Source organism: Balaenoptera musculus, chromosome 5 (genome assembly GCF_009873245.2).
Source record: "Balaenoptera musculus isolate JJ_BM4_2016_0621 chromosome 5, mBalMus1.pri.v3, whole genome shotgun sequence".
In the NCBI taxonomy this organism is placed as follows: Eukaryota; Metazoa; Chordata; class Mammalia; order Artiodactyla; family Balaenopteridae; genus Balaenoptera; species Balaenoptera musculus.
Genome location: NC_045789.1, coordinates 95,233,221 through 95,260,464, shown reverse-complemented (window position 1 = coordinate 95,260,464; position 27,244 = coordinate 95,233,221). Strand labels below are relative to the sequence as shown.

Below are 27,244 nucleotides of genomic sequence, written 5' to 3'. Positions count from 1 at the left end.
AATTGCACTAAAAAAAGATCTTTATGTGAGATTAAGAAACTGAAAATATCAGACTCAAAATTATGGCAAGACAGAACTTCAACCTTTTATTAAAAAGTTGAGGTGGTAGATTGGTTCAGTGGCTGGCTTATAACTCAGGTGTTTTTTACACTATATCATTCACAAAACCACAGTATATGAAGAAAATTGTCTGGAAAAAAAAAAAACAAAACAGCTGACTAGTAACATACCCCTCCCTCTCCCTTATTATTTCAGTTCAGGACACATGAACTATTTCAGTCTTTAGCTAATGTTCTTGGCCATTAAGTTTTCTTTCTTTCCTCAAAAGGTCCTGATCTTGAGATTCTAACACCACCCAATTCAGTATATTGGGCTGTCTTAAATTTGCAGGCAGACTACAATCAGGTTTAAAGTCTTACAGCTAAAATACCAAGAGGAAACATATTTTTAAGAATTCTGGATTAGAGTTTTTAGACATATTATTTACAATGACAATGAAAACTTTCTATATGTATGCTTTAAAAGTACATCTTAAAAAGAAACTAAGCAAAAGAATTGTCATAGTAGTTTTTACTCTAAAGTCATCTAACAACCTGCTGTTTTTAGGTATATAATAAGACATAACCACTGTTTTAAAAGCATACAAACTAACAAATATTGTGGTTTAATTTAAAAAATTTAAAATAACATGAAGAAATTGAAACTTAGTGACAAAATTTAAAAAGAAAAAAATCAGAGAAAAGCAGACCTCTAAGAAATGTAGGCCTTCCAAGAAGTTTTAAAAAAACACAAACCCTTATTTTCACAGTATCGAACAAACACACACAACTTGCGGCAGGAGGACTGAATGAAACGTAGAAACATCAGTTCTCATAAAAAAACAAAAAACAAAAAAACCCCTCATCTTAGAAACATAGTATTTCATAGAGCAAAATTTTAAGACACCTGAATATATAGCAACTGAAAGCAGGAACCTGCTTTTGCCTTGTCTTTTGAGCAGGCTTATCCTGTGTTTGCTTGGCCCCTTGCCTACACCCCTGAACCACACTGCTACATGGTACCCCAAAATTTGTTCAGCAGCCGAGCCATGTTATTCTACCACACACGCATGTAGGCAGTGTTCTCACTTTAACCCTAAAATGCATAATTATACATAAATTGAGCAGCAAATATATATTACATGTATATTACATGTTGAAGAGTATCTTCTATGATTTTGATTTATGTCTTTGACCAAAACTCTATTCAAAAAACTAAGAAATGTTTATAAGGAATTGGAAAGATAAAAATTATTAAGATAGTCTTTGCCTCCAAGGAGTTCAAAATCTACTAAAATCAATACTCTTGGAGGGATATGATGGAATAATACTTAAAATTGACAAAGAAGGTAGAAATCATTTCACAGAATCAAAATTATCCTTAAAAATCTCTTAAACAGCCCACCAGTACAGTGTATACTTATGGTCTGCAGTCTCATACATTATTATGTATTATGAAACACACATTTTTTTAACATGAGAATCATGCTCTATTTGCAGAGATGCTTTAAAGTACAGGAAGTGTGTAGAAACTGAAAGCTATTAAAAAAACAGTAAATTTGCTTATCTCCCATCTCATGGCCCCTATGGGGGGACCAAGGGACGCCACAGGTATTCTGACAAAGTAGAACAGTGGACAGATACCCACATGACACAGATTTTTATTTTTCACACTTGGCATGAAATATCTGCTGTGGGATGCTGATGCATTTGACACTTCTAGAAGTAGGACGTATGAAAGTGTTTTGATAAAAAGATACTCTCAGTCAATCAGGCTTGGGAAAAAGTATCACAATAAACAATGAATGGAGTATGAACAAACCTAGCATATTCCTCTGTTAACTTCAAGGAGTTAAAAGAAATGTTGACTATAAAGCAAAAAGTCTTACATCTTGCTAAGGAGGCTGGGTTTAATGAAGTGGACCATGGAAATGTTAACTGTTAACATCACATAGTGAAGAGTTTATGATTAGAAAATCTTTCAACTTGATGCTCATCATTTGTCAGGCAAAGATAAAGGAGTCACAAATACTTGACACCAAATCTTTAAAAAAAATTTTAGATCATGCAGATAAAATGTCTGTTCACACAAGTGAGTCTGATCATGATATGAGAAGACTCCACACATTAAAGGGTGACCAGGAGCTGAAAAACTACAAGTGAAGGGAACTTAAATAGTTCATCCACTTTTAAAAGAAGTTTTTAAAAAAATCCCATTGCCTTTTCTGTGGCTTCAGCTGATGCTTCAGATAAGCTAGTTCCATGGATGAACCTTAGGCATTTAATTCACCTGTTCACTACTTCACCAGCTCACTACTCATCACCAAACAGCAACAGGAACTAAGCCTCCATCTCTTTTATTACCATCAAACTTCATGCAGGCAACTCTTTAATCCATTAATTAAACATTTTAAAAATGCTTTTTTGATAATTTTACTAAGTACTATTAATAATCATTAACTATCTTACATTATTTAATCAGTTGTTTACATTGTAGTACATGTTGCTTGGTCAAGTTATTTAACTGTTACTTCTTTGTATGTAAGTAAAGGAACAGAGTTAAGTAATCTCCAAATCCCCTATCTGCTTTTTTTTTTTTTTTTCCCCCTATCTGCTTTTAAATGCTGTAATTTTAGCTTGGTCTTAAAAGGAAAATAATCTGTAAAACTGAGGAATGGGAGTGGCGATCACCTCCTACATGCCTGATCTATAATTTTTCAAAACTGATATTAGCTTTAACTCCTGAAATGTATTTCCCCCAGGTTTTCTGTAGTTTGAGTTTGATACCCTATTGTTTTTCTCTTTTTAGCGTTTGCTCAAATGTTATTTGACTACCCTTTATAAGTCTGCAATTCCCACCTCTACCCTGGCATTCCCTAAGCTCCTTCCCCTGCTTTGCCTCCATAGCACCTACATATATATTTATATCCAGCATGTGTGTAAGGGGTGTGTGTGTGTGTGTGTGTGCTCGTGCACGCATTCACATTCAACCACAAACAGAATTTACTTGCTTACTGTCTGCTTCCCCTCACTAGCACATAGAAGACAGGGATGTTTTCTGCCTTTTTTCCACTAGTATGGTACCTGGCATATAGAAGGAAACTTAGTGGAACTTTGTTGAATGAATTAACTTCTCTAACCATGGACAAGAAATATGTTTTATAAAGGCCAACATGCTAGTCTTGCTCTGGGGAAAGTCATACTCAGGGACAGAAAGAAGTAAATTAGCAGGATTTTATGAAAGAACACATAGGTGATGACACAGGTGGTGAATTCATGAGTTACTCAAGAAAATCAGAAAAATATTCTAAAAAGATTTTTAAATGATAAATTAATACGAAACAGTTAAATAGCACGTAGTAACTGTCTATTACTTCCACAAAAAAGTGCTTTTTCCAATTCAGTACTCATTATTTTGAACAGCATATATAGATTACTACATTTATTCACATACAGGCTAATTTCACTATCTGCTGTATTAGAGACAGAGCACAGGGAAGAAATACTACCCAGGGACAGACGGTAATTCAAAAAATAGGGCCCCAAATAGAATTATATCTCTTCTGAGAATTAGGTCTTCCCTCTCACCTAATAGACTACACTTTCTCAACTGAATTAGAATATGCAAAGAAATAATTTAGACAAACTTCTAAAGAATTATATAAAGATAAATGAAAGAACCACTGCTTCCCCAAAATTTAAATTATGTCCTCAAAAGGTTATCAGAGTTGTGTAAAACCATTGAAAGAATAATTCAATGACTAAACATTTCTGAAAGGAATTTAGAATCACTTATATTTTCATTATTTGGGCTGATTCCTAGAACATCTTAGAATATTGGAACTTTCTTATCACATGCAAGGACTCATTAAAGACTTTGCTAAAAGATCTAGCATACTACAGCTATAAGTAACATTTGTAAAAAACTGGATAGACAATCATGATTTCAAAGCATTACTATTGATCTTTAAAATATTCCTCTTCTACATGCACTCAATTAAGTTACTGAGTTTTAACTGTACTGGGTATAATTCTAGGTGCTGAGGATATAGCAAAATAGACAAAATCCCTGTCTTATTGTTCTTATATTCTAGAAGTGGCAGATAACAAACAGATATTAAAAGAGGAGTCAGGGAAACAACAAACAGACAAATGAAAAGGAGAATGATGGGAAAGAGACTGACTGAAAGAATTATCATAAATAGGGTGGCTGGGGCAATGAGTGGTCAGGCCAGGGTAATGTGTGGTAATATGAAGAAGTGCAATGCTCAGATGCAAACAAGGATTCCAGACAGAGGTAACAGCAACAGCAAGTAGGAAGACCCTGAGATGGGAATAAGGTTAGCACATCTGAGGAAAAGCAAAAAGCCAGAGTCTGCAAAAGAATAAGCAATAAGAGATGTGGCTAAAGAGGAGGCAGAAGTAGGCCACATAGATTGAATTTTTGATAGATTTTACTCTCAGTGACATGCAAAGCCATTGGAAGCTTTTGGGCAGAGGAATAATGTCCTGGTTTAGGCTTCAGAAATATCATTTTGCCTTCTGTGTAGAAAAAATGAATTGGTAGGGAAGAGAAAAGTAGAACAAGAGGCACCAGTTAGGAGGCTCTTTAAGTAGTATATGCCAGAGATGAAGTGCCTTGGATTAGGATGGCAGCTATGGAAATGGTTTGAAGGTAGAACCAATGGGAGTTGATGATAGGTTGAATGTGGGTATAGAGGATACTGAGGAATCAAGAAAAGCTCCTAGCTTGGGGGCTGACCAACTGGGGGCAAGGGTGATACTTTTTACTAAGATAGGAAAGGCTGGGGCAGGGGAAGGTTTGGGGAGAGTAAAATCAAGTGTTCTGTTTTAGATAGGTCATTCTGAGATGCCTATTGAATATTCTACTGAAGAATACCAAGTGGACAGATATAAGAGAGTAAAGCTAGAGAAAAGATTAGGATTAGATATAATCCTATAATATTCAGGTGTCATCAACACATACATTGTAATTAAACCCACTGGATGAAATGATGCCATCAAGTAAGAGAAGGCAAAGACAACTGAGGACTAACTCCTAGGCTCTTCAATATTTAAAGGTAAAAAAGACAAAAAGCAGCAAGGAGCATGTGAAAGAAGTAATCTGCAAGACGGGGGAAAAATTAAAAGAATATAATTTCCTAGAAACCAGGATTAAGGAAGTGATCATCCCTATCAAATGATGCTGAAAAGCTGAATAAGGTTGAGAACTGATAACTTTCCTCTGAATAGTACAAGATGGAATTACCAATGAAACTGATAAAACAATTTCAGTGGAGTAGTAGAAAAGAAAGTCTAATTGGGATGGGTTGAAAAGAAAAGGGGAGTTGAGAAGTGAAGATGGTAAAAGTATAGAAAATAAATATCTACTATGTGTCAGATGCTTGAGATATCTCAGCAGGCAAAAATACAAAAATCTAATTCTTCATAGTGCTTATATTCTAGCAAAAGGAATAAGACAATGAACAATAAAAATAAAAGAAATAAGTAAATTATATGTTAGATGGTGATTGTGTTACAAAAAGGAAGCATAATTTTTAATTGTGAACTTTTGAGGAGAAAGATATAAAATAACCACCTGTAACAGAGGAAAGGGACTAGGTGAGACTTAGAAAGTCAGCATAATAGGGTGTTTTACTTTAGTCAAGTTCAGCTGTTCCAGGGTAAGTGTGTAAGATATTGAGAATAGGGTTAAAACACAGATAAGGTTCTGACAAGCAAATATGACAAAGGAAAAGAGAAGCAAGGGAGTTAAAATTTTACAGAAAGATGGTTACAGCGATTGAGCACAGTATCTGAGCTGAGTAAGGAGAGACGTGAAGTCGTAAGACAATAACAGTGAGAAGTGGTATGGTCAATAGATTGGGGGTTGCAAGGAGGTTAAAAAAAATACTGGAAAAAAAAAATACTGGGATGACTACTGAAATAAAATGGTAGTAGAAATAGGGATGGCTGAAATTATATTTGTGAGGTGGCAATGGTCTAGGGATGATCATGGGAAAGGTGGTTGGAGTGGAATGGAGGAAAAAATCATTGGAAATGAAGAGGTCAAGTAACTGAGAGGCCAGAATGTAGAACGTAACAGCTACACAGAACTTGAAGTCACCAAGAACTAAGATGGGAGGAAGAAAGTGAAAAGGCTGGTAGAGGTGTGCAATATGATAATATGGATGGAATATTTAGATATTCCAAACAAGCTCAGGGTTTGGAGTGAGGATGGCAAATAAATGATTGGAAAGCAGCTATAAAGATCTCAGAAGTTGCTTGTTAATTTTATCACCCCCATATTACATAAAGCAAGGGATTAAAAACATCCAGCAAGGGAAAGGTCTACAAAAGCATCTTTTATGAATATATAGGTTTCACTTAAAGCAATAAAGTAAAGGGAACATTAAGAGAAAAGACTGAGGATATAGGGGATTGCTGAAGAAAGACCACAAGTTCCAGAAGACACAGTGGAAAAAATCTGGGTGCTTGTAAAGGTGTAAATGACTGGGTCAAATTAAAGATTAAAAAAGACAAAAGGAGATAAGAATCCATGTGACGATGAATGAATGACCTGATGGTCGGCCTTTAATTCCTGCTATGGATGGTGTTGCAGGCAGAAAGGTGATTTTAACAGAAATGCTTAAAATCTTAAATACAGTTATAATTTTAACTGTGTGTTAAAAAAAAATTTTTTTTAAAGTGTGTTCTTAGAATTTTATTCGTATCCTCTACATAGCAAAATAAGAAAAATCTTTTCAAGAACACCTCTGGATTGTGGCTCATAATGGTATGTGGATTATTTTATGACACTAACATACAGTTCCCTGAGAGTTCTAAAAAGGCAGCCCACATATAAAGAGAAAGTCAATGTATGACCACATGTTATCACAAAGGCACATTTGTATAAGAAATGCTTAGGGCCTGAATGAATCAGGTCAAATTTACATAGTCATTCAAGGATACCTGCATTTAGAGAAAAGCAATCTAAAAGATTAACACTCCTGTTTCTAAGAAATCAAATGTTTTAGTATCAGTCATAATCCAATTAATTAATAAGCAGTATTAATATTTATTTCATGCAATATTATAGAGCTTAAAAATTAAAAGTTTAAAAGGAAAAGGATCTGTGTTCAAAAAAGGCATGAAAAGCTTTATATAAAACCTAGCTATCAATTAATTTAAGGGGGAAAGGTTGGTTAATAGCCACTTTCAACCATATATCAAGAAGGTCTTCGAAAAGAAACGGCCAGATAGTAGTTACATGAATGCTCAATGTGTGTGTGTGGGGGTAAAAGATAAAGTAAGAAAAACATTATATTCTGATGAAGGAAGGCTTTATTTTGTTATATACACTTAGCAGTATGATTCATTCAGCTACAATGTGCATACTATCTGTCCAATTTAGTCAAGTAGCCTTCTTTAACTGAAAAATAAAAGATGAGATATCTTCCTGAATCGTAAGCCAGTGATTTACACTGCTTCAGGTGATCAGAGAATGCAAAGCCAAAGTCAAAATAGTTTAGTTCATATCCTATGGGGACAGCTTCAGAAAAGGCATTTTATATCTATATGCCTATGTTTACCCACATTTCAAAACAAATAAACTGACTGATATTCAGGCTATACACAGTAATAAACTTAAGTACAAAGTAGGAAAAGATAAACAATATATACACGCTAAATAATTTTCTTCTTCAAATAAAACAAATAAGTACTAATACCACTGAATATGTAGAGAAACTGGAAGATATATGGACAGTTTATCTTAGTACTCATTCATTCATTCAAAAATATTTATTGAAGATCTAAGATGTGACAAGTACTATTCCAGATACTGACGATTCTGCAATTAACAAAACAGAAGTCCCTACTATCATGGAGGTTTCATTCTACTCTAGCACTCTAGACAATTGTCTAGGTTAACCTCTAGAAGGAACTCAATTTTGAAACATTTCTAAAGTAAAGAATATACAAAATTAGTTAAAAGTTCACCTCTGCACTAAAATATCCACTCCCCTGACTACTTACTCAACCCTACAAGAGTATTTTTGACTGGCTTCTAATTATAAGGGATAGTCCAAACTGTATTTAGATTAAGTAATAAGTTTTCTCCAATTATTAAATACTATAAGGGAACTAATCACTAAAGCTGTTCATGTTCATATAAAGCAAAGATGGACTGCTCTGTATGTCTCATAGGTCCTCTCTAGCCTGCCTAATTCAATTAAAATAATCCTAATTCTAGGCTGCTAAGTAGTAGACAACAGGAACGATTTTCTACTTAATACTTAGAATCTAAGTGTTCCTCACATAGAACATCTTTGACCTTTTAAAATTTCTTCCAAGGATTCAAACATTCACAACACAAAACTTCTCTGAGCTTCATTATCTCTGTCTGTTAAAATAACAAGAGTACCTATCTCTTAACAGTGTTTTGGGATTAAATGAGGTAAGTCACAAAACGGGCTTAGTGTTCAATCATAATTGATGACATCAACCATCTTAATTATCCTAAGTGTGAGTTCTCAATAATAGCAGCTTACATCATCAACTTCCATAAAACTATAGTTAAGAAAGATAATAAACAAGCTACAATAAGGGTATTAAAAGGTTTCTCTTTGTTTTGGCAAGATGATCACATGCTTATGTTCCTCAAACTAAGCAACAGATTTAAAGTACCAGTAATACTAATGTTACTAATATGCAGCATTCCTAAAAATGACCGACTTTGAGAAATTTTCAGGAATCAAATAAAAACTTCACTAACAAGATGCTTTATTAGCATTTTATTTGCTTCCGAAGACTCGGAAGTATTTCCTATCTTTAAAAACACATTTTTTGCCTTTTATTTCAAAGTAAAGTTAAAAGAACTTACTAAATAAATAAACAAATACACAAACAAAGGAGTTAAGACCATTTAAAGGATACTGTTATTATCTTCTAGACTCATCCTTGTCAGACCATATTGGAAATCTCGAAAATGATTTCATTCAAAGAAATTAAAAACAAACAACAGAAACAAACCCAAGTAAACAAGTAGGAAAGTCCTTATGTTTAATTAAATCTGGAAAGTGATGATGGACTACAAATAAAGAAATTAACAAAGACAAAAATACTGAAGACCTGAAGTAAAGCAAAAATACTACTAATAAGAATCTTTCATTTAAAAACTCTGTGATCCTTCAAAGATCTTGAAGAAAACCAAAAAAATCCCCAAATGGAGAGGTCACTAAATATCCATGAACACTCACCCAACCATTGGTAGGAGACCTCTTGGAGACCCAGATGCTTGAATCAGCTGAAATAGTACCAAGTTTTTACTGATTACTCTTAACAGGGCAATGGAGCACAGGCTAACTCCATACTATCAAATATTAAAAGGCATTATTATTGATTAATTTCTACCTACTACCATTACAAATTATTCAAAGGAGGAGGCAACTGAGTAAGTTCTAAGGTGAGTGAAACTTACTGCATGCATGTGTGTAAATGCATACATTTTCTCCAGCTCTCTTCGTGATGTAAGTCTGATAACATAATTCTTATAAATGTAAATATACAGGCAGAATAAAATTTTCTAAGTTAATATAAAATTCTTAAAGAAATCATGTAAATAATTTTTATATTGGTTCTAAAGAAAATTTTTAAAAAACAATTTGTTTTTTAAAGATACTGCCAATTTCTCAATACTAAGTACTTTGGTAACACACAGGAAAAGATTTTCAGTCCCCTGCACTTAAAAAAATATATAGTTCTTAACTTTAGGCCTTTTAATATACTAATGGTTCTTCTCATCACAGGATTTTCATATTTCAACACATAAAAGAACTCCTAACAGTAAGACTAAACAAAAGCCTCCTCTCTCAAAGGTGAGGACTATATTCAACATTATAGATTAAAACCTGTAAGTTATCTAGTTAACAGAAAATATCTGATGTTACCTAATTCAAAAGAGGAGTAAAAGCACTATCAATACTTAGATGAAAATACAGTAATGGCTTCCTCAATCTCAGGAAGCTGGGAGGTACAGTGATCCTCCCACCACCACGCTTCATTCCCCCTACACCATGACTTACTCCAAAGGTCTATGTGATAAAAATTAAGACACTCTACTACTGCGCAAATGGCCAAGAACAAAAAATGGAAGGGTCTATATTTATGTATTTTTCTCAAGTAACTTAAGATATAAAAATAACTTCTGCCTGATACATGTGTATCAAGCAAGAAAACAACTGAAAACAGCCCTCATTTGGATTAAATGTTTAGATAGACAGGAAGCAAAGAACAACACTGACACTGTAATGTCAAGTAAGCACATTCAAGCTATCAAAGAAACACTGAAATCTCAAGCCAGCAAATATACTACCAACCTGGCTGATAAATGATTTAACTGTTACATTTCTAAAAACAGTTTTGCAATATATTATATCTATCACTTATTGAACACGAAAGAACTTTTGAAGTCAGAAACAAAATAAGGAAGACCAGAAGCATATAAAATTTTCTTCTGCCTATAGTAGATTAAGAAAATAAAGTCAGGGAGAGATTTGAGAATAGAATGGTGAAAAGGAAAGCCTAATAGAAGACTAGCTCTACAGTGATTGCAAATCCTAACGTCCCTAAAAATATGAAGAAAAACTAAGGACAAAGAAGGAAATAATCAAGAATGGAGTAGAGATTGACATATTAAAAACTTGTGTGAGAGAAAAATTCAAACATTTTAGATGTCTATTGCAAATTTTAAATGACAAAGTATATCAATATTACCTTTCTTTCGAAAGAGTGCATTTAGGTAATTTTCTGCTTGGCATTCAATCTTTTCAGTGTTGGACTGGCCCTGAGATGATAGTTCCTCTGTTGGTGTTGACTGTGAAGAATCAAGAGATGGTATACAATCCTAAAATTAGAAGAAAACAACATAAAAAAATCACTTTTTATTTAAACATGGGACTCCATTTAAAATGGCAAAAAAATTATCTAAATGTTTATTTTTTTATCTTTTAAATATATCAAATTATATACAGAACATAAAATTTGAGAAAGGAGTCAGGAAAAAAGAAATTTATCTTTGATAGAGGGCCAAACTAGCCTTATTCCTTAGCAAAACTATTGTCAAAAAGGGGGTGGGGGGCAGATAAAATATATTGTTAAATAAATTCACTATATAGCATGCCAGTAATGAGAGTTTTAAGAACAAAGCAGATATGTTTATCCACTAATCTGACCAAAATGGGTGCAAGTTCTCAAATTCCCATTTCTTCTCAGCCCTTCCCACAACAGTACATAAAGAATTAGGACTTCCCACCATGCAGGAAGACGCTGCTTGTCTAGTTTATGCCCTGTTTACAGTAGAAACTAATAATTAATCATTTCACAGGAGATAATTATGATATCCAAAAGACTTCATGAGAAAGTAAAAGGCTAAAAAGTAGTACTACATTATCCTCCAACCACTGATTCCTAAGAAATCAGACTACAGGGTGGTCTCAGACCAAACTAGGCTCACCCGTGTCGACCTAAATACAAAACAGATCGACCTAAATACAAAACAGATCTGAACTGAACTTTATGAGTCAGAGAGCTTTAAGAAAGAAATGTGAAATAAGCAAAAAAGATAAGAATGTTGGGATTTTTACCTGCAAGTTAAGCTAAATGTTAGACTTCTAACATAAGACTTTAAAATATTCTTCTCATTACCAAAATCAAGTATTTAAATTTCACTGTAAGTCACAAATTTTCAGAACAAATTAAGTTTAAAAAATTGTGTTACAATAGTGCAATTAGTTTAGAAATAATTTCATAGCACTAAAACTTACACTGACTGCTTCTCTCTGTAGGTTACAAAATGAACATTTTTCATCCATAGACCAGTCAGTCAGCTCTTCTGGTTCACAGTCTTCAAAAGAGGGAAAAATATTGATTAAATACACTAACTTTATTAAAACAAATAAAATTACCACTCGCCATAGCAATGGCTCATATAAAAAAGCTAGCTACTAATAGTAAGGGGAAAAGGCCCCCCCAAAATTAAACTGGTGACATCTAGAAAGAAATACGGAGAGTAATTTTGCACTATTATCGGACAAAGTAGCAAGAACAATGAGCTGGTTATAAATTAGTTTTCCAACAATAGAATTTTAAGTATCATCTAGCCTTCTGAAAGATTCAATTTATCATCATCTATTAATTTTTATTTTCAGTATGAAAGAAATCAGAACAAACAGGGAGATATGGGGATAAAGGAATAAATTTTGCACATCATGAAAGACAACATAAAACAGAGAAATGGAATAAAGCACCAGAAAAGCCTACAGATTTGAGAATATGGAATGCTATCCAATAAAAAAGTAGAAATTCACTGCTAAGAAGTCAGATCAGATTTTCATTACATGCTAAAGGCTTTGTTGCAAGAGTTAGAGCAAAAAGCAAGTAAACAAGTTATATTATTCAATACCAAACATGGATTTTTTTCACAAGAATGTTCCTTATAATCCAACTGTTGTAATATATTAGCGAGTTTGTGGAAAACATTTGCTAATGAAGGAATTTTATGAAGATATAACAACATTGCCATCCTAACTGTACTTGGTATAGACAGTGATTTTTCAAACTTACTCCTTGCAATAGAAACTCCCTCCAATTTCTTTTCCCAAATAAATTCATACACAGAATCTCAAATAATACATAAACCATTATCATCTGAGGCAGCTACATTGGAACTAATTTGAAAAGCACTGGTATACCACAGTAATTTCTCTTATACTTCTGAAATACATAATGAAATTGAATACATGTTTTCTGCTAAACTACACAGGAAATAAACTCATCCTTCTGGAATGATAATGAATAAATACTACTTAGGTTTAGCCCCTGGGATACTCTTGCATTAATCTAGATATATAGGTCAGAATAGAAGATAATATAATTTGCTGGAATATAAAGAGTATAGTGATAGCTTCCTTTGATTTTGGCAAATCAGAAATATTCCTTTTATTTATTTAAGCTTGGAAAGAGGAGGGAATGGGAACATAAGATCCAGTATGGAGTAATGGAAAGATGATTGGATTTGAAGTCTCCAAAAATCTGGAATGGAACTTATTATTTGTAGCCTTGCCAAGCCACAAAGGTTTTGTTTTACTTTCCACATCTGTAAAATAAGGATCCCATCACCTAACTTATTTGTGATCAAATTTTAAAAATATGAAAATACTTTATAAACTACAAAACATCATGCAAAGGTGAATTATTAACGAGGTAGAGTCGCTAGTCATTATTTTTTAAATCCTGTACTATCACACATATATTTAATAAGGTTAGTTTGCAGAAGATAAATTTTAATTGAATATCTGCTTAAGAAAACTGATCACTTTTTGTAAACAACCTGACAAATGAAAAGGTTTACATAACCTATACAGTTAAAAACCCAGAATTGTAGTTATGCAGGTTCATAATTTTCTCCAACCTTTCACCCAGTCAGTACAACAGAAGCATAGATTCACACTCTTGAATATAGGACTGTGCAGTGTCTCTTACAGAGAGCGAGGCACAGCTTTCTGACCAATGAAATGAATATAGAAGAAGTGACAGTATACCATTCTAAGCAGAGGCTTTTAAAGGCATGGCAAATTTCCCCAATTCTCTTGAATTTCCACCATCCAACATCAGAAGAACTTGGCCCGTAAAGCCATTAATCCTTCAGTCTGGAACATGGAGTCATGAGAAGATGTTATCCCCATCCACAGCCTAGACTCCAGTGAATCAGGTCACCCATAAACATGAAACAGATTTTGGAGCTGTTTGTTATGTAGCATTACTGTAGCAAAAACTTGACTCATATGCCAAGCATAACATAATTTTGATAGATCAAGGAAATCTTACTGCTTTTAAAAATTATGGCCTCATGAATAGGGACTATGAAAGGAATTCAGCACTGGGATTTTTGAAAAATAGCTGGTAGGTCTGGAAAAGGTATTTCTGAAAAATCATTGAAAGGTTTTATAAAGTTTCAGTGATAAATATATTGACTCAAGGGACAACAATAAAATTGGGCATGCTGAGATTATCCTCATTTACTTTAGTTATTTTAGGTGAAGTTCTTCAAGGAAATTCAATTAAAATAAATGCCTACATAGTTAAACAAATGGCATTGAATAATCAATGGTTACATAAATGCCATTAAATGTTACTGGGTTCAGAAATCTATGAATTTACTTAAAAATATTTAGTAATTACTCTTTATATAGCAATTTTTAATTTTCAGTCCAAATAAATGATGATGGTATACATTTTTTATATATAGGAAAAGCGATTTTGAAAAATCACCTGGAGGCCAGACTTCTCCCTCTGTCCAGGTTGTCCTTTCAGGTCATAAAAATTAAATAAGCACTACAACAAAACACATTCATTTTATCTCTCAAACAAAATTTGACAATGATTCAGATATTCATCTCTAAAATAAGTTGTCTCTCATTTTGAAACTTTAATACATGAAGGTATAAGCTCAAAAAGGGTCAAAATATGTACCTTATACAACTAGCCTTATTAATAAAAGGCAATGTCATATATGAAACTGATAGTAAATGAATGATAAAAATCAACCTTTCCACCATATATAAATATTTTTGTGGTCAAAGTCTGGCTCCAATCATTCACCTAATTTATCTGGGAAAGATAACAGTCTTTGAAATTAGAGAGCCTTGTAGTGAACCATGGTCTTTCCACATACTATTGATAGATGTGGCCTTGGGCAAGTCACTTTCTCTGAGCTTCAATTTCCTCACTGTAAAACGAGGATAATAATAATTGCATCTTAAGGCTGTAGTAAAAATTAAATAAGAACATACACAAAACACAGAAGTCCAGTAGATGTTACTTTCATTTTCTTTTAACTAACCACACTTCTTTTGAATGTTTTTATTCTCTTCAGTACCCTCAAGCCATAGAAAACAAATTTGGAGTTCCTAAAGATAAAGTTCAATGAAAAGTGAAAAAGGAGAATACTGAAACTAGATTTTTCATTAAGGTCATAAAAAACTGATTATAACTTTGTTAATTTTGTTAAAAGATACTGAACAGTAGGCAATATAATTAAAAAATAATTTTTCATTATGAAACTACATATTAACTATATTGAAAGTACAAAGGAGAAAAGAAAAAGTATTCATAATCCCATCATCCAGAGATAACGATTAATAGTTTGCAATATATCCTTCCAGTTTATATTCTATACCTTTTAAAAAATTAGGATCAGCTGATTTTTTAAAGATCAATAAAATGATAAACCTCTAGCCTGGCTAACCAAGGGAAAAAAGAGAAAATATCCGAAATGAAAGATGGGCCATCACTACTGATCCTATGAACATTAAAAGAGTAACAAAAGAATATTATGGACAACATTAGTTTCCCACAGATTTGGATAAAATGGACAAATTTCTTGAAAGACACAATCTACCAAATCTCACACACAAAAAAATACGTAACCTCAATAGGCATTTATCAAAGAAATTAAATCAATAATTAATAGCCTTCCAAAACAGAAAGCACCAGCCCAAATGGTTTCTCTATAATCTGTTCCAGAAAACAGAAGCAGAGGAAATATTTCCTAACTCATTCTTGACTCCAAAACCTGTCTGAACAGACACCTCACCCAAGACGATATGCAGATAGTAAAGAGGCATATGAAAAGGTGCTCAATATTACATGCCATCAGAGAAATGCAAATTATGACAAGATACCACTACACACCTATTAAAATGGTTAAAGTCCAAAACACGGACAACATGAAATGCTGGTGAGGATGTAGAGCAAAAGGAACCTAAATTCATTGCTGGTGGGAACACAAAATAGTACAGCCACTCTTGAAGACAGTCTGCTTCTTACAAAGCTAAACAGAGTCTTTCCTTTCCAAAGGATCCAGCAGTGGTGCTCCTAGGTATTTAACCAAATGATTTGAAAATGTATGTTCACACAAAAACTTGCACACACATGTTTATAGCAGGTTTATTCATAATTGCCAAACCTAGGAAGTGACCAGGTCTTTCAAATAGGTGAACAAACTGTAGTCCAACCATATAAGGCAGTTTTATTGTTTTATTGCACTTTGCTTTACTGCACTTTGCAGATACTGCATTTTTTACAAATTGAAGGTTTGTGGCAACACTGTGCTGAGCAAGTCTATCAATGCCATTTTTCCAACAGCGCTTATTCACTTTGTGTCTCTGTGTCACACATTTTGGTAATTCTCACAACATTTCAAACTTTTTCATTATTATATTTGCTATGGTGATCTGTGATCAGTGATCTTTGACATTACTATTATAACTGCTTTGGGGTCCAAGAACTGTGCCAATATAAGTTGTCAAACTTAATCAATCAATGTTCTATGTGTGTTCTTTTTTTTGTTGAAGTAGAGTTGATTTACAATGTTGTGTCAATTTCTGCTGTACAGCAAAGTGATTCAGTTATACGTATCTATATTCTTTTTAAGATTCTTTTCCATTATGGTTTATCACAAGATATTGAATATAGTTCCCTGGGCTATACAATAGGACCTTGTTGTTTATCCATTCTATATATAGTGGTTTGCGTCTGCTTACCCCAAACTCCCAATCCATCCCTCCCCCGCCCACTCCCTCTTGACAACCACAAGTCTGTTCCCTATGTCTGTGAGTCTGTTTCTATTTCATAGATAAGTTCATTTGTGTCATATTTTAGATTCCACATATAAGTGATATCATATGGTATTTGTCTTTCTCTTTCTGACTTCACTTAGTATGATAATCTCTAAGTCCATCCATGTTGCTGCAAATAGTATTATTTCATTCTTTTTTATGGTTGAGTAATATTCCATTGTGTATATATACCACATCTTCTTTATCCATTCATCTGTCAATGGACATTTAGGTTGCTTCCATGTCTTGGCTACTGTGAATAGTGCTGGTATGAACATAGGGACGCATGTGCCTTTTTGAATTATAGTTTTGTCTGGATGTATGCCGAGGAGTAGGACTGCAGAATCATATGGCAACTCTATTTTTAGTTTTTAGAGGAACCTCCATACTGTTTTCCAAAGTGGCTGCACCAACTTACATTCCCAGCAACAGTATAGGAAGGTTCCCTTTTCTCCACACCCTCTCCAGCCATTTGTTAATTGTAGACTTTTTAATAATGGTCATTCTGACCGGTCTGAGGTGGTACATAATTATAGTTTTGATTTTTATTTCTCTAATAATTAGTGATGCTGAGCATCTTATCATGTGCCTGTTGGCCATCTGTATGTCTTCTTTGGAGAAATATCTATTTAGGTGTTCTACCCAGTTTTCAACTGGGTTTTTTGTTTTTCTGTTGTTGAGTTATATAAGATGTTTGTGTATTATGGAAATTAAGCCCTTTTCGGTCACATCATTTGTGAATATTTTCTCCCACTCTGTAAGTCGTCTTTTCGTTTTGCTTATGGTTCCCTTTGCTGTACAAAAGCGTTTAAGTTTGATTAGGTCCCATTTGCTTATTTTTGCTTTTATTCCTATTGCCTTGGGAGACTGACTTAAGAAAACATTGGTAGGATTTAAGTCAGAGAATGTTTTGCCTATGTTCTCTTCTAGGAATTTTATGGTGCCATTTCTTATATTTAAGTATTTAAGCCATTTTGAGTTATTTTTGTGTATGGTGTGAGGACGTGTTCTAACTTCATTAATTTGCATGCAGCTGTCCAATACTCCCAGTACCACTTGCTGAAGAGACAGTCTTTTTTCCATTGTATATTCTTCGTGTGTGTGTTCTGACTGCTCCACCAACTGGCCTGTCCCCAACATCTCTCCCTCTTGCTGGGCCTCCCTATTCCCTGAAACACAACAATATTGAAATTAGGCCAATTAATAACCCTACAATGGCCTCTAAGAGTTCAAGTGAAAGGAGTAGCAGCAAGTCTCTCACTTTAAATCAAAAGCTAGAAATGATTAAGCTTAGTGACGAAAGCATATCAAAAGCTGAGACAGGCTGAAAGCTAGGCCACCTGTGCCAAACAGTCAAGCTGTGAATGCAAAGGAAAAGTTCTTATAGGAAATTAAAAGTGAACACATGAATGATAAGAAAGTTTTAGTGGTCTGGATAGCCAGCCACAACATTCCCTTAAGCCACAGCCTAATCCAGAGCAAGGCCCTAATTCTCTTCAATTCAGTGAAAGCTGAGAGAGATGAAGAAGCTGCAGGAGAAAAGTTTGGAGCTAGCAGATATTGGTTCATGACGTTTAAGGAGGGAAGCCATCTCCATAACAGAAAAGTGCAAGGTAAAGCAACAGTGCTGATGTAGAAGCTGCAGCAAGTTATCCAGAAGATCTACCTAAGATAATCAATGAAGATGGCCACACTAAACAACAGATTTAAAATTTAGACAAATCAGCCTCATATGGGAAGAAGATGCCATCTGAGACTTTCATAGCTAAAGAGGAGAAGTCAATGCCTGGCTTCAGAGCTTCAAAGGACAGACTGACTCTCTTGTTAGGGGCTAATGCAGCTGATAACTTGAAGTTGAAGCCAATGCTCATTTACCATTCCAAAAGTCCTCATTTACCACATTACCTGTGCTCTATAAATGGGACAACAAAGCCTGGATGACAGCACATCTGTTGACAACATGGTTTACTGAATATTTTAAGCTCACTGTTGAGACCTACTGCTCAGAAAAAAAAAAAAAATTCCTTTCAAAATGTGAATGTGACTGCTCGTTGATAATGCACCTGATCACCTAAGAGCTCTGATGGAGATGTACAACTAGATTCATGTTGTTTTCACGCCTGCCAACACAACATCCACTCTGCAGCCCACTGACCAGGAATCATTAAGAAAAACATTTCATAAGGTTATAGTTGCCATACATAGTGATTCCTCTGATGGATCTGGGCAAAGTAAACTGAAAACCTTCTGGAAAGGATTCACCATTCTAGATGCCATGAAGAACATCCATGATTCATGGGAAGAGGTCAAAATACCAACATTAACAGGAGTTTTGAAGCAGCTGATTCCAACCCTCATGGATGACTTTGAAGGGCTCCGGACTTCAGTGGAGGAGGTAACTGTAGATGTGATGGAAATAGCAAGAGAACTGGAATTAGAAGTGGAGCCTGAAAATGTGACTGAATCATTACAAACTCATGATAAAACTTCAAAGGATGAGGAGTTGCTTCTTATGGATGAGCAAAGAAAGTGGTTTCCTGAGATAGAATCTACTCCTGGTAAGATGCTGGGAAGATTGTTGAAATGACAACAAAGGATTTAGAATATCACATAAAATTAGTTGATAAAGCAACGGCAGGTTTTGAGAGGACTGACTCCAATTGTAAAAGAAGTTCTACTGTGGGTAATATGCTATCAAATAGCACTGAATGCTACAAATTGTTTGTGAAAGCAAGAGTCAAACAGTGTGGCAGACTTCATTGTTGTCTTACTTTAAGAAATCACCACAGCCATCCTAACCTTCAGCAACCAACATCCTGATGAGTCAGCAGCCATAAACATCAATGCAAGACCCTCCACCAGCAAAACAATTACAACTTGCCAAAGGCTCAAGTGATGGTTAGCATTTTTTAGCAATAAAGTCTTTTTTAACTAAGGTACATACATTGTTTTTTAGCATAATGCTATTATTGCACACTTAATAGACTAGGGTATAGTGTAAACATAACCGTAGAAACCAAAAAATTTATATGCACTGGGAAACCAAAAATTCATGTGACTCACTCTATTGCGTTATTCTCTTTATTGCAGTGGTCTGGAACTGAACCCGCAATACCTCTGAGGTATGCCTGTACACTTGGATAAGTCTCTGTGTACACACTGAGGAAAGCTAATATAACTTATATAACTAACTATAAAATAGTATTAGATTCTCTGGTTTTAATATAAATAATCATCAATTCATATTAGAAAGCTACTCATTCTTTAGTTAATACTAGGGTATGGGTTCCTAGTAGGAAGAGATCCTACCTATTCATTTTTCTTTCCTCCTTGCTCATCACAGTTCCTAACACAAAATAAGCATTCAAAATATGTCATCCAATAAATCTTATTAAAAAGTAGCTTTGTTTGCTCCATCATCATAGTGTTAACAGTTGGGGAAAAAAAAAGGATATTAAGCCAAAAATATTAAATGTTGGTCAGTGGTATAAGTCAGGGATTAGCAAACCTTTACTATAATATAAACAGCCAGAGAGCAAATATTTTAGGTTTTGGAGGATATATGGTCTCTGTCAAAACCATTCAACTCTACTGTTGAAGGACAAAAGTAGCCATAGACAATATGTCAACAAATGAGAGGGGCTGTTTCCAATAAAACTGTACTAATTGGGCATTAAATATGGACTTCATATAGTTTTCACATGCCACAAAATATTAAATCTTCTTTTGATTTTTTTCAACTATTTAAAAACATAAAAACCATTCTTAGCTCACAGGCCACTCAAAAACAGTCAGTGAGCTGGATTTGGCCAAGATGCGATCGCTTGCATACCTCTGAAATAATTTCTCTTTGAAATGTGGACACAGCTAGGGAAAAGCCAATAAGGATCTATCAGCCACTTTACACCTGCCTACTGTACTCTTTTCATATTTTTGTAAATGTCCATAGTCAGGGCAAGTAAATCAGACAATCCTACAAATGAAAGAAACTGGTTCCCCAATAAGACATGAGAAAGGATTGACTAAAGCAGAAAACAAGAGTGAATTTCTGCTTAAAAGTCATGTGACAGCAGGAAAAGTGAATTCTGGGTTGGCAGAAGACAGGCATAGAGTATGGGGAACTTTTCAGGGAGTACATAAAAATTGATGACATTCAAAGTTTCTTTGGAGACTTTACTCCGAAAAGAAATAATAGTTATGTTTTCCTCAAAAGGACAAAAAGTCCTAAGAACAGATCAAAGAAGACAGAAAGCTTTTGTTTCCAACAAATTAAAAATTAGCAACACTCAAAAGCTTTCGAAACCATTCAATCTGGAGGTGACTCTGATTAGATTTCAAGAATTAAAATATAAACTTCTCAAAACACTAATACAGATGATAAAAAGCCTTAAAATTAAAAACACACTGTATGCCAAAGTTGACTTTCAAGGTAGCACTATGAAGTTTAGAGTACATTTTTCCACAGAAACAGTAGCAGATTGGCAATGCAGTCTATTTAATAACTTAAATGCATTATAAAATAAAAATACTATGCATTTAGTTTTATAATAAAAATAATTTAGAGTAATATACAAGGATCCCTTGGCTAGCCAATTCATCTAGTTCCTGAGTTTTGGAAAGTGAGTAACAAGGGTTCAGATTTCCAATGATTTATCTAAAAACATACACTCACCTATGTGATTCCTGCATACAGATTTGTATAATGAGAAATACCTACACTTGGTAGTCCTAACATCTAAATATTAAACCATTTTAAACAATGATAACAACAAAGAAAGCACACTTATTTAAGAAGAGGATAAGAAAAAAGCTGGAGATGTCTATAATGGATAGCTTCTACATGCCTTTTCAAAGGCTCTACACTTTGATAGCTCTGTTGTAACTTTCCTTCAAAATGTATGGCTGTCTTTATCTTTGCACAGATACAGATTTATTACTACAATTAATATTATCCCTCTTAAGCCTGAAACTTTGATTAGAAACCTTATTTTAAATTCAAAAAAGCAAAGAAAAGGAGGAAGAATTTACCTAAGAAACCTGGAGAAAAGTTAGAACATCTGGGGTGAAAAAGGGCAACATCAGTATGTGCCCATGTGTGAGAAGAAGACTGAGTTCCAAAGCTTAGCTAATTTTGTAAATCCTCCCACCAAAAAAAGCACAAAAGAGGATATAAGGTACAAGATCTATCAGAATTAAAATAAATGGAATGAGGTATAAGCAACAGGGTATTAAATTAATTAAATTAATTACCATAGATCTACAATGTAATACTGTGCTGCCATTAAGAATGATGATCCAGAACTTTATATACCCAAATGATACACTAGTGAAGAAAATCAGTAGGCACAAAAAACTATATACACTGTATATACAGTATGTACTACTTTAATAAAAGAATAAATACATCCAAACATATATTTTAAATTTATATAAAAATGGTGAAGGTTATCTGTGGGTCATGGAACTAGAAGTAATTTTTTTCTTTCTGATTTATTTGTATTTTCTAATTTCCAAAAATGAACATGTGTCACTTGTATGCTAAGGAAATATTAGTCTAAATATAAAATACAAGAATTTATTTCATTAGGATATTCTGCCCTTTATGTAATAAACTAATTTTTGAAGACATAAATATATACACACATAACTATATAAATAAATAAATGACAGTGGGGGAAGCAAGACGCTTAAGAGTTACAAGTTGCAACTTGGGTTATCAGAAGGCAATTAAGTATAATGCTGACTTCTGATCTGAATGAGGACAGCAGGTTTAAAAAGAAAGGTTGAAGAAATATCAAGCACAGGTTAAATTCTTGTTTCTTTGGATTTTTCCTTTCTTCATTTACATGCTCAGAAAAATAGGTGAAACTACAATTAGTAGTGTTTATAAATATATCAGGTAAAAATATTTAATGCAGTGTTAAACTATGATAAAACGAGAAATGAGTACAATTAAGAGATAAAAGAAAAAGCTCTTAGCCATAAGAATTATAATACACTAGAATAAGGCACATTTTGGAGTCTCCATCCTAAAAGTCATGTTCTGCATGCATATCATTCATCTGACTGAACATGGGTGGTTGGCACAAATGATCTTTCATAGATACCAGCTCTATGGTTCATAACTCAATTATCCTGCTCAACATTAATTAAAAAAAAAGAATAAGTAGAAAACTTTTGATTGCCTCAACTCAAAAGATTTATTTATACAAGATACCTTGGGTCTTTGTAGAATGGAAAGTACCAGAGGAGAATAGAAGCTAACAGACTTATCAGCATATAAAACTGAACAGGTATGAGATTCAGAAATAATTGTACCAAAATCAAAGTAGAAAATCTATACTAGCACTGCCCATTTTGTGAATGAGCTGTACTATAAAATTTCAAATGTCTACAAAAATGTTCTCTCCTAGTGCTCTACATTTCCAAGCAAGTAATAAAAAAACTAAACTATATTATAGCAGTTATAGCATAGATCAAAATCTTCCACCAGGATTTATGCTAGAGTGTTTGGAAGAGGAGGATATAAGAAATAACAAATAGCATTAAAACTCTGAACACACATGGCAGGGTATCTCAGAATGACAATCTCAGTTCCAGGCTGCCTATATCATAAGCAACAGGAGATATTTATTTAATTGAACCCTTTTAAGTCCTCTTTAAGAATAAGTCAGGGCACATAATGTTTAAAATAACAAAAATAAAATTTTACCATTAACCCAAAAACAAGCTTTGTTTTCTACTTTGATCAATGTACTAAAAGTTTTTTAAAGATTATATAATAATGTAATAATGTAATAATAGAAATTTTGTTTTAAATTTTGTAATTATCATTATTATATTATGTAATAGAAATAATATTTAGATCATTTTATTTACTTATTTAAAAATATTTTCTAATTAAATGAGATCACAAATTCATTTTAATACAAAATTAGTATAGAACAACCATTTTTCATTTGTAAAATGGACAGAAGATTAAAATTTTTAAATAAAATTTAAAGAAACATTACCTTCAAATAAACTGAGGTCTCTTCGTAGCCGTGGTCCATAAAGCCCTTCTAAAATACTCTCAAAACCTGTGTTATTAAAAAGAGAAAAGTATATTAACTACTAAAAAAGCTTAATTTTACAATAATCAAAAACCATAAATTCTATATGAATCAGACAATTATAAATTTAACATACTATGAGGTGTCATTTTTTCCTTTAGATGAATTAAGTTGAACTAGGCGATATATACAACACAGCAAGAAGTCACACAATGACTACCAGGAATTACATGATTGTAAAAAAAAATGTAAATATTCAAATGTAAATATTCACTTCTAAAACAAGTAAACACCTTTGTCATTTAGAAATAGTCCCAGGTTAAAATAATGAGCAGATTTGTTTTGCAATGATTTGTAGAGATGAAAAGAATAATTAGAAGAGACATGTATTACAATCCTGTTTATACTGGTTACAAAAAATGTTAACTTTAAAAAAAGTAGCATCTTTAACCTCAATTTTAAAAACGAGTAAATGAGTGTCAATGGGGAGAAATTTTTGCTGTGAAAAGTATGATATATAAAATTTAAACCTACTTGTAAAAATTAAAACACAACAATTTTGCCTTGTTTTAAGGAAAAATATTACTGAAAATCTTATTAAGTTAACAAGACTTTAGTTCATGAACTCAGAGTATTCTACTTTGTGAATAAACTAATATTAAGATTTTACAATTTTCTTTTTGAAGTTTGCATCATATTCAGTATTAAGCAGGTTACTGATAAACTACAAGGCATCCTGGAAAATGACCAGGATGGCAAAATAAATGGAAAACCAAGAAAAGGAACTAATTTAGGGATGCTTAAATTATGAAGGAAAAAAACTAAAGGAAGCATGATAGACCTGAAAAATAAAAGACAGATTTTCTCAGTAATATTTCTAAACTGTAAAACAGGAGAAATACTTCTGTAGAAATGTTTCGTAAATCATAAAATGCTTTTAAAAACGTTAAAAAACCTCTATACTCAAGATGCATGTTAAAATCAATGGTGTGTCAGTCGAAAAGTGACTTTTTTATTTAGTAGAACATGAAGAAATGATGCATCTTACAACTGATGATGTCTTAAATTTGACAAAGTAAGGTAGCTCTCATGGTACTTGGTAAATATGTACTTAAAAAAATCTTTGTGAAATGATTCAGTACTAGTTCCCATGGGTGGAAATTTCAGGCAGAAACGTGAATGAACTCCCACCAGAGGATGCTTTCAAGAATGCTACAGAAAAGACTTACTATTAGATAAAGACTCAGACCGAACAAGCCCCAAATCTCTATTACCAAGATATTCTATTTTGATGTGATCAATTTACTCCAAAAATAATATTGCAAACAACTATTTTAGGATGTTATTCTGTGGTATTTTGGACAAAATGTATAGCGCCCCCCCACCCCCGGTAAGCATACTGAATTTAAATAGTGTGTATTTCCTAGATTTAAGCCTGAAAAGAAAGCAAACATGGACTTACATTTTTCTTCTACTGGGCTCCTCAACTGTTCACTAGATAAGACCAAGGTCTTACATACAGCCTGTTAAGATTTATTCATATTGCATAGTGTTGGTGCTATTGTAAATGATATCTTTAGTTAAAAGTTTTGTTTCTTGTAGGCTTATAGAAACACAATTGATGTTTGTATATTGACTTTGTTATCTAACAACATCGCTAAACTCTGTAATTATAATAAGTTATCTGGAAATGCTCTACATATACAAATATATCATCTATAGATAATGGTAGTTTTGTTTTGTTCCTTTCTAATCCTTATTGCTTTCTTTTTTCTTGCTCTTGCCTTACTGGCTTAGCTAGGACCTCAATCATGATGTTGAAAATTGGTGGTGAGAGTGAGCATCCTTGACATACCCAATCTAAATGGGAACACATTCCAAGTTTCATCATTAAATATGTTTGCTGTATTCTTTAAGAGAAATACTGCTTATCACATTAAGGAAGTTCATTCTATGTCTAGCTTGCTAGGGGAGTTTTCCTGCCATGCAAAGATACTGAATTTTACCAAATCAATCAGTTTATTTATATTTGATTTACAATATTGCATTTCAGGTGTACAACACAGTAATTCAATATTTTTATAGACTATACTCCATACAAAGCTATTATAAAATATTGACTATATTTTCTGTGCTGTAGATTACAACCTTGTAGCTTATTTCATACCTAGTAGTTTGTACCTCTCAATCCCCTTCACACATTTTGCCCATCCTCCCACCTGTCTTCCCTCTGGTAACTACTAGTTTGTTCTCTGTAAGTCTGTTTCTGTTTTGTTGTATTCATTTATTTTATTTTTTAGATTTTATTCATAAGTGAAAACATACAGTATTTGTCTTTCTCTGACTTACTTCACGAAGCATAATACCTTCCAGGTCCATCCACATTGTCACAAACGGTAACATTTCTTTTTTTTTTTTAAGGCTGAGTACCAAATTTATTTTGAATTTATTGAAATAACTATGTCATTTTTCTTTCTTAAATCTCTGAATATAGTGATACAGTGAATTACATTGAATATTAAACCAAACCTCTTCCATTCCTGGGAAAACCCAACATTATCATGAGACATATTTGCTGGGTTTCTTATCTTGATTAGTCCTTTCAAATTTCGGCATCTATGTTCACTAATGAGACTGGTCTGTAAATTTCCTTTGTACTTGATCAAGTTTTTACATCAATGTTATGCTACCCTCATAAAATGAGCGGCAATGTCCTTTCTTTTTCTATTCTCTGGGAAAATATTAGGAAATGTAGGATGCCTTGCTTGAACATTTTAAAAGAACATGCCAGGGATGCCAAATGGAAATAAAGTCTTTCTGAAGTACCTATTACTGACCAAATTTATTTAACTGTTAAAGGATTATTCATGTATTCTATTTCTTATGTTAGTCATAGTTTTCTGGGAACTTGCCCATTTCAACTATATTTTCCAATTTATTTGCATAAAACATTTCCTTGTATGTTTTTATCTATCTAATGTCAACAATATCAGCAGTCATGTCCTTTTTGCTTTTCATTCCATACTTGAGTTATTTATGATTTCTCTTTTTTCTCAGTCGAGCCATTCAGTTTCTCTCCCTCTCTTTTTTTTTAGATTTAAAAAGAATTCTTTTTTGATTCCTTGATCTTCTCTATTGTATGTCTGTTTTCTTATCCATTAATTCCTGTCCCTGCTTTTATTTCTTCCTGCCCTCTATTTCATTCTGCTCTTATTTTTTCTTCCTGAAATGGAAGAGCTCATTAACTTTCAGCCTTTCTTCTTTTCTAATATATGCATTTAAAGTTATTGATTTCCATCTAATAAGCTGCAATCCAGTCATATTTTCTCATCATTCAGTCAAAATATTCCCTAATTTTCATTATGTCTTCTTTTCGGGTTCACAGTTTTTAGAAGTGTATTTCTTAATTTCCAAATATATATGGATAGTCTAACCTTTTAATAGACTTCTAACTTAATTACACTGTAGTAAAAGA

General features: G+C 33.3%; 1 protein-coding gene across 9 annotated transcripts in view; it reads right to left on the bottom strand.

Annotated features, from left to right (window-relative positions):
- Positions 1-27,244, bottom strand: part of LCORL (ligand dependent nuclear receptor corepressor like) — a 182,034-nt gene that overhangs the window by 107,793 nt on the left and 46,997 nt on the right. For 7 of the 9 annotated variants that reach the window (XM_036852217.1, XM_036852215.1, XM_036852220.1 and 4 more), the window contains exons 2-4: positions 23,731-23,796; positions 11,864-11,943; positions 10,815-10,944 (exon numbers count right to left, since the gene is read on the bottom strand). In XM_036852217.1, coding sequence (XP_036708112.1) covers positions 10,815-10,944; positions 11,864-11,911 — 178 coding nt within the window. In that variant the 5' untranslated portion in view covers positions 11,912-11,943; positions 23,731-23,796. Of the gene's footprint in view, positions 1-10,814; positions 10,945-11,863; positions 11,944-14,369; positions 14,433-23,730; positions 23,797-27,244 lie in introns of all 9 variants that reach the window. The other 2 variants (XM_036852218.1, XM_036852219.1) reach the window with 1 other exon arrangement.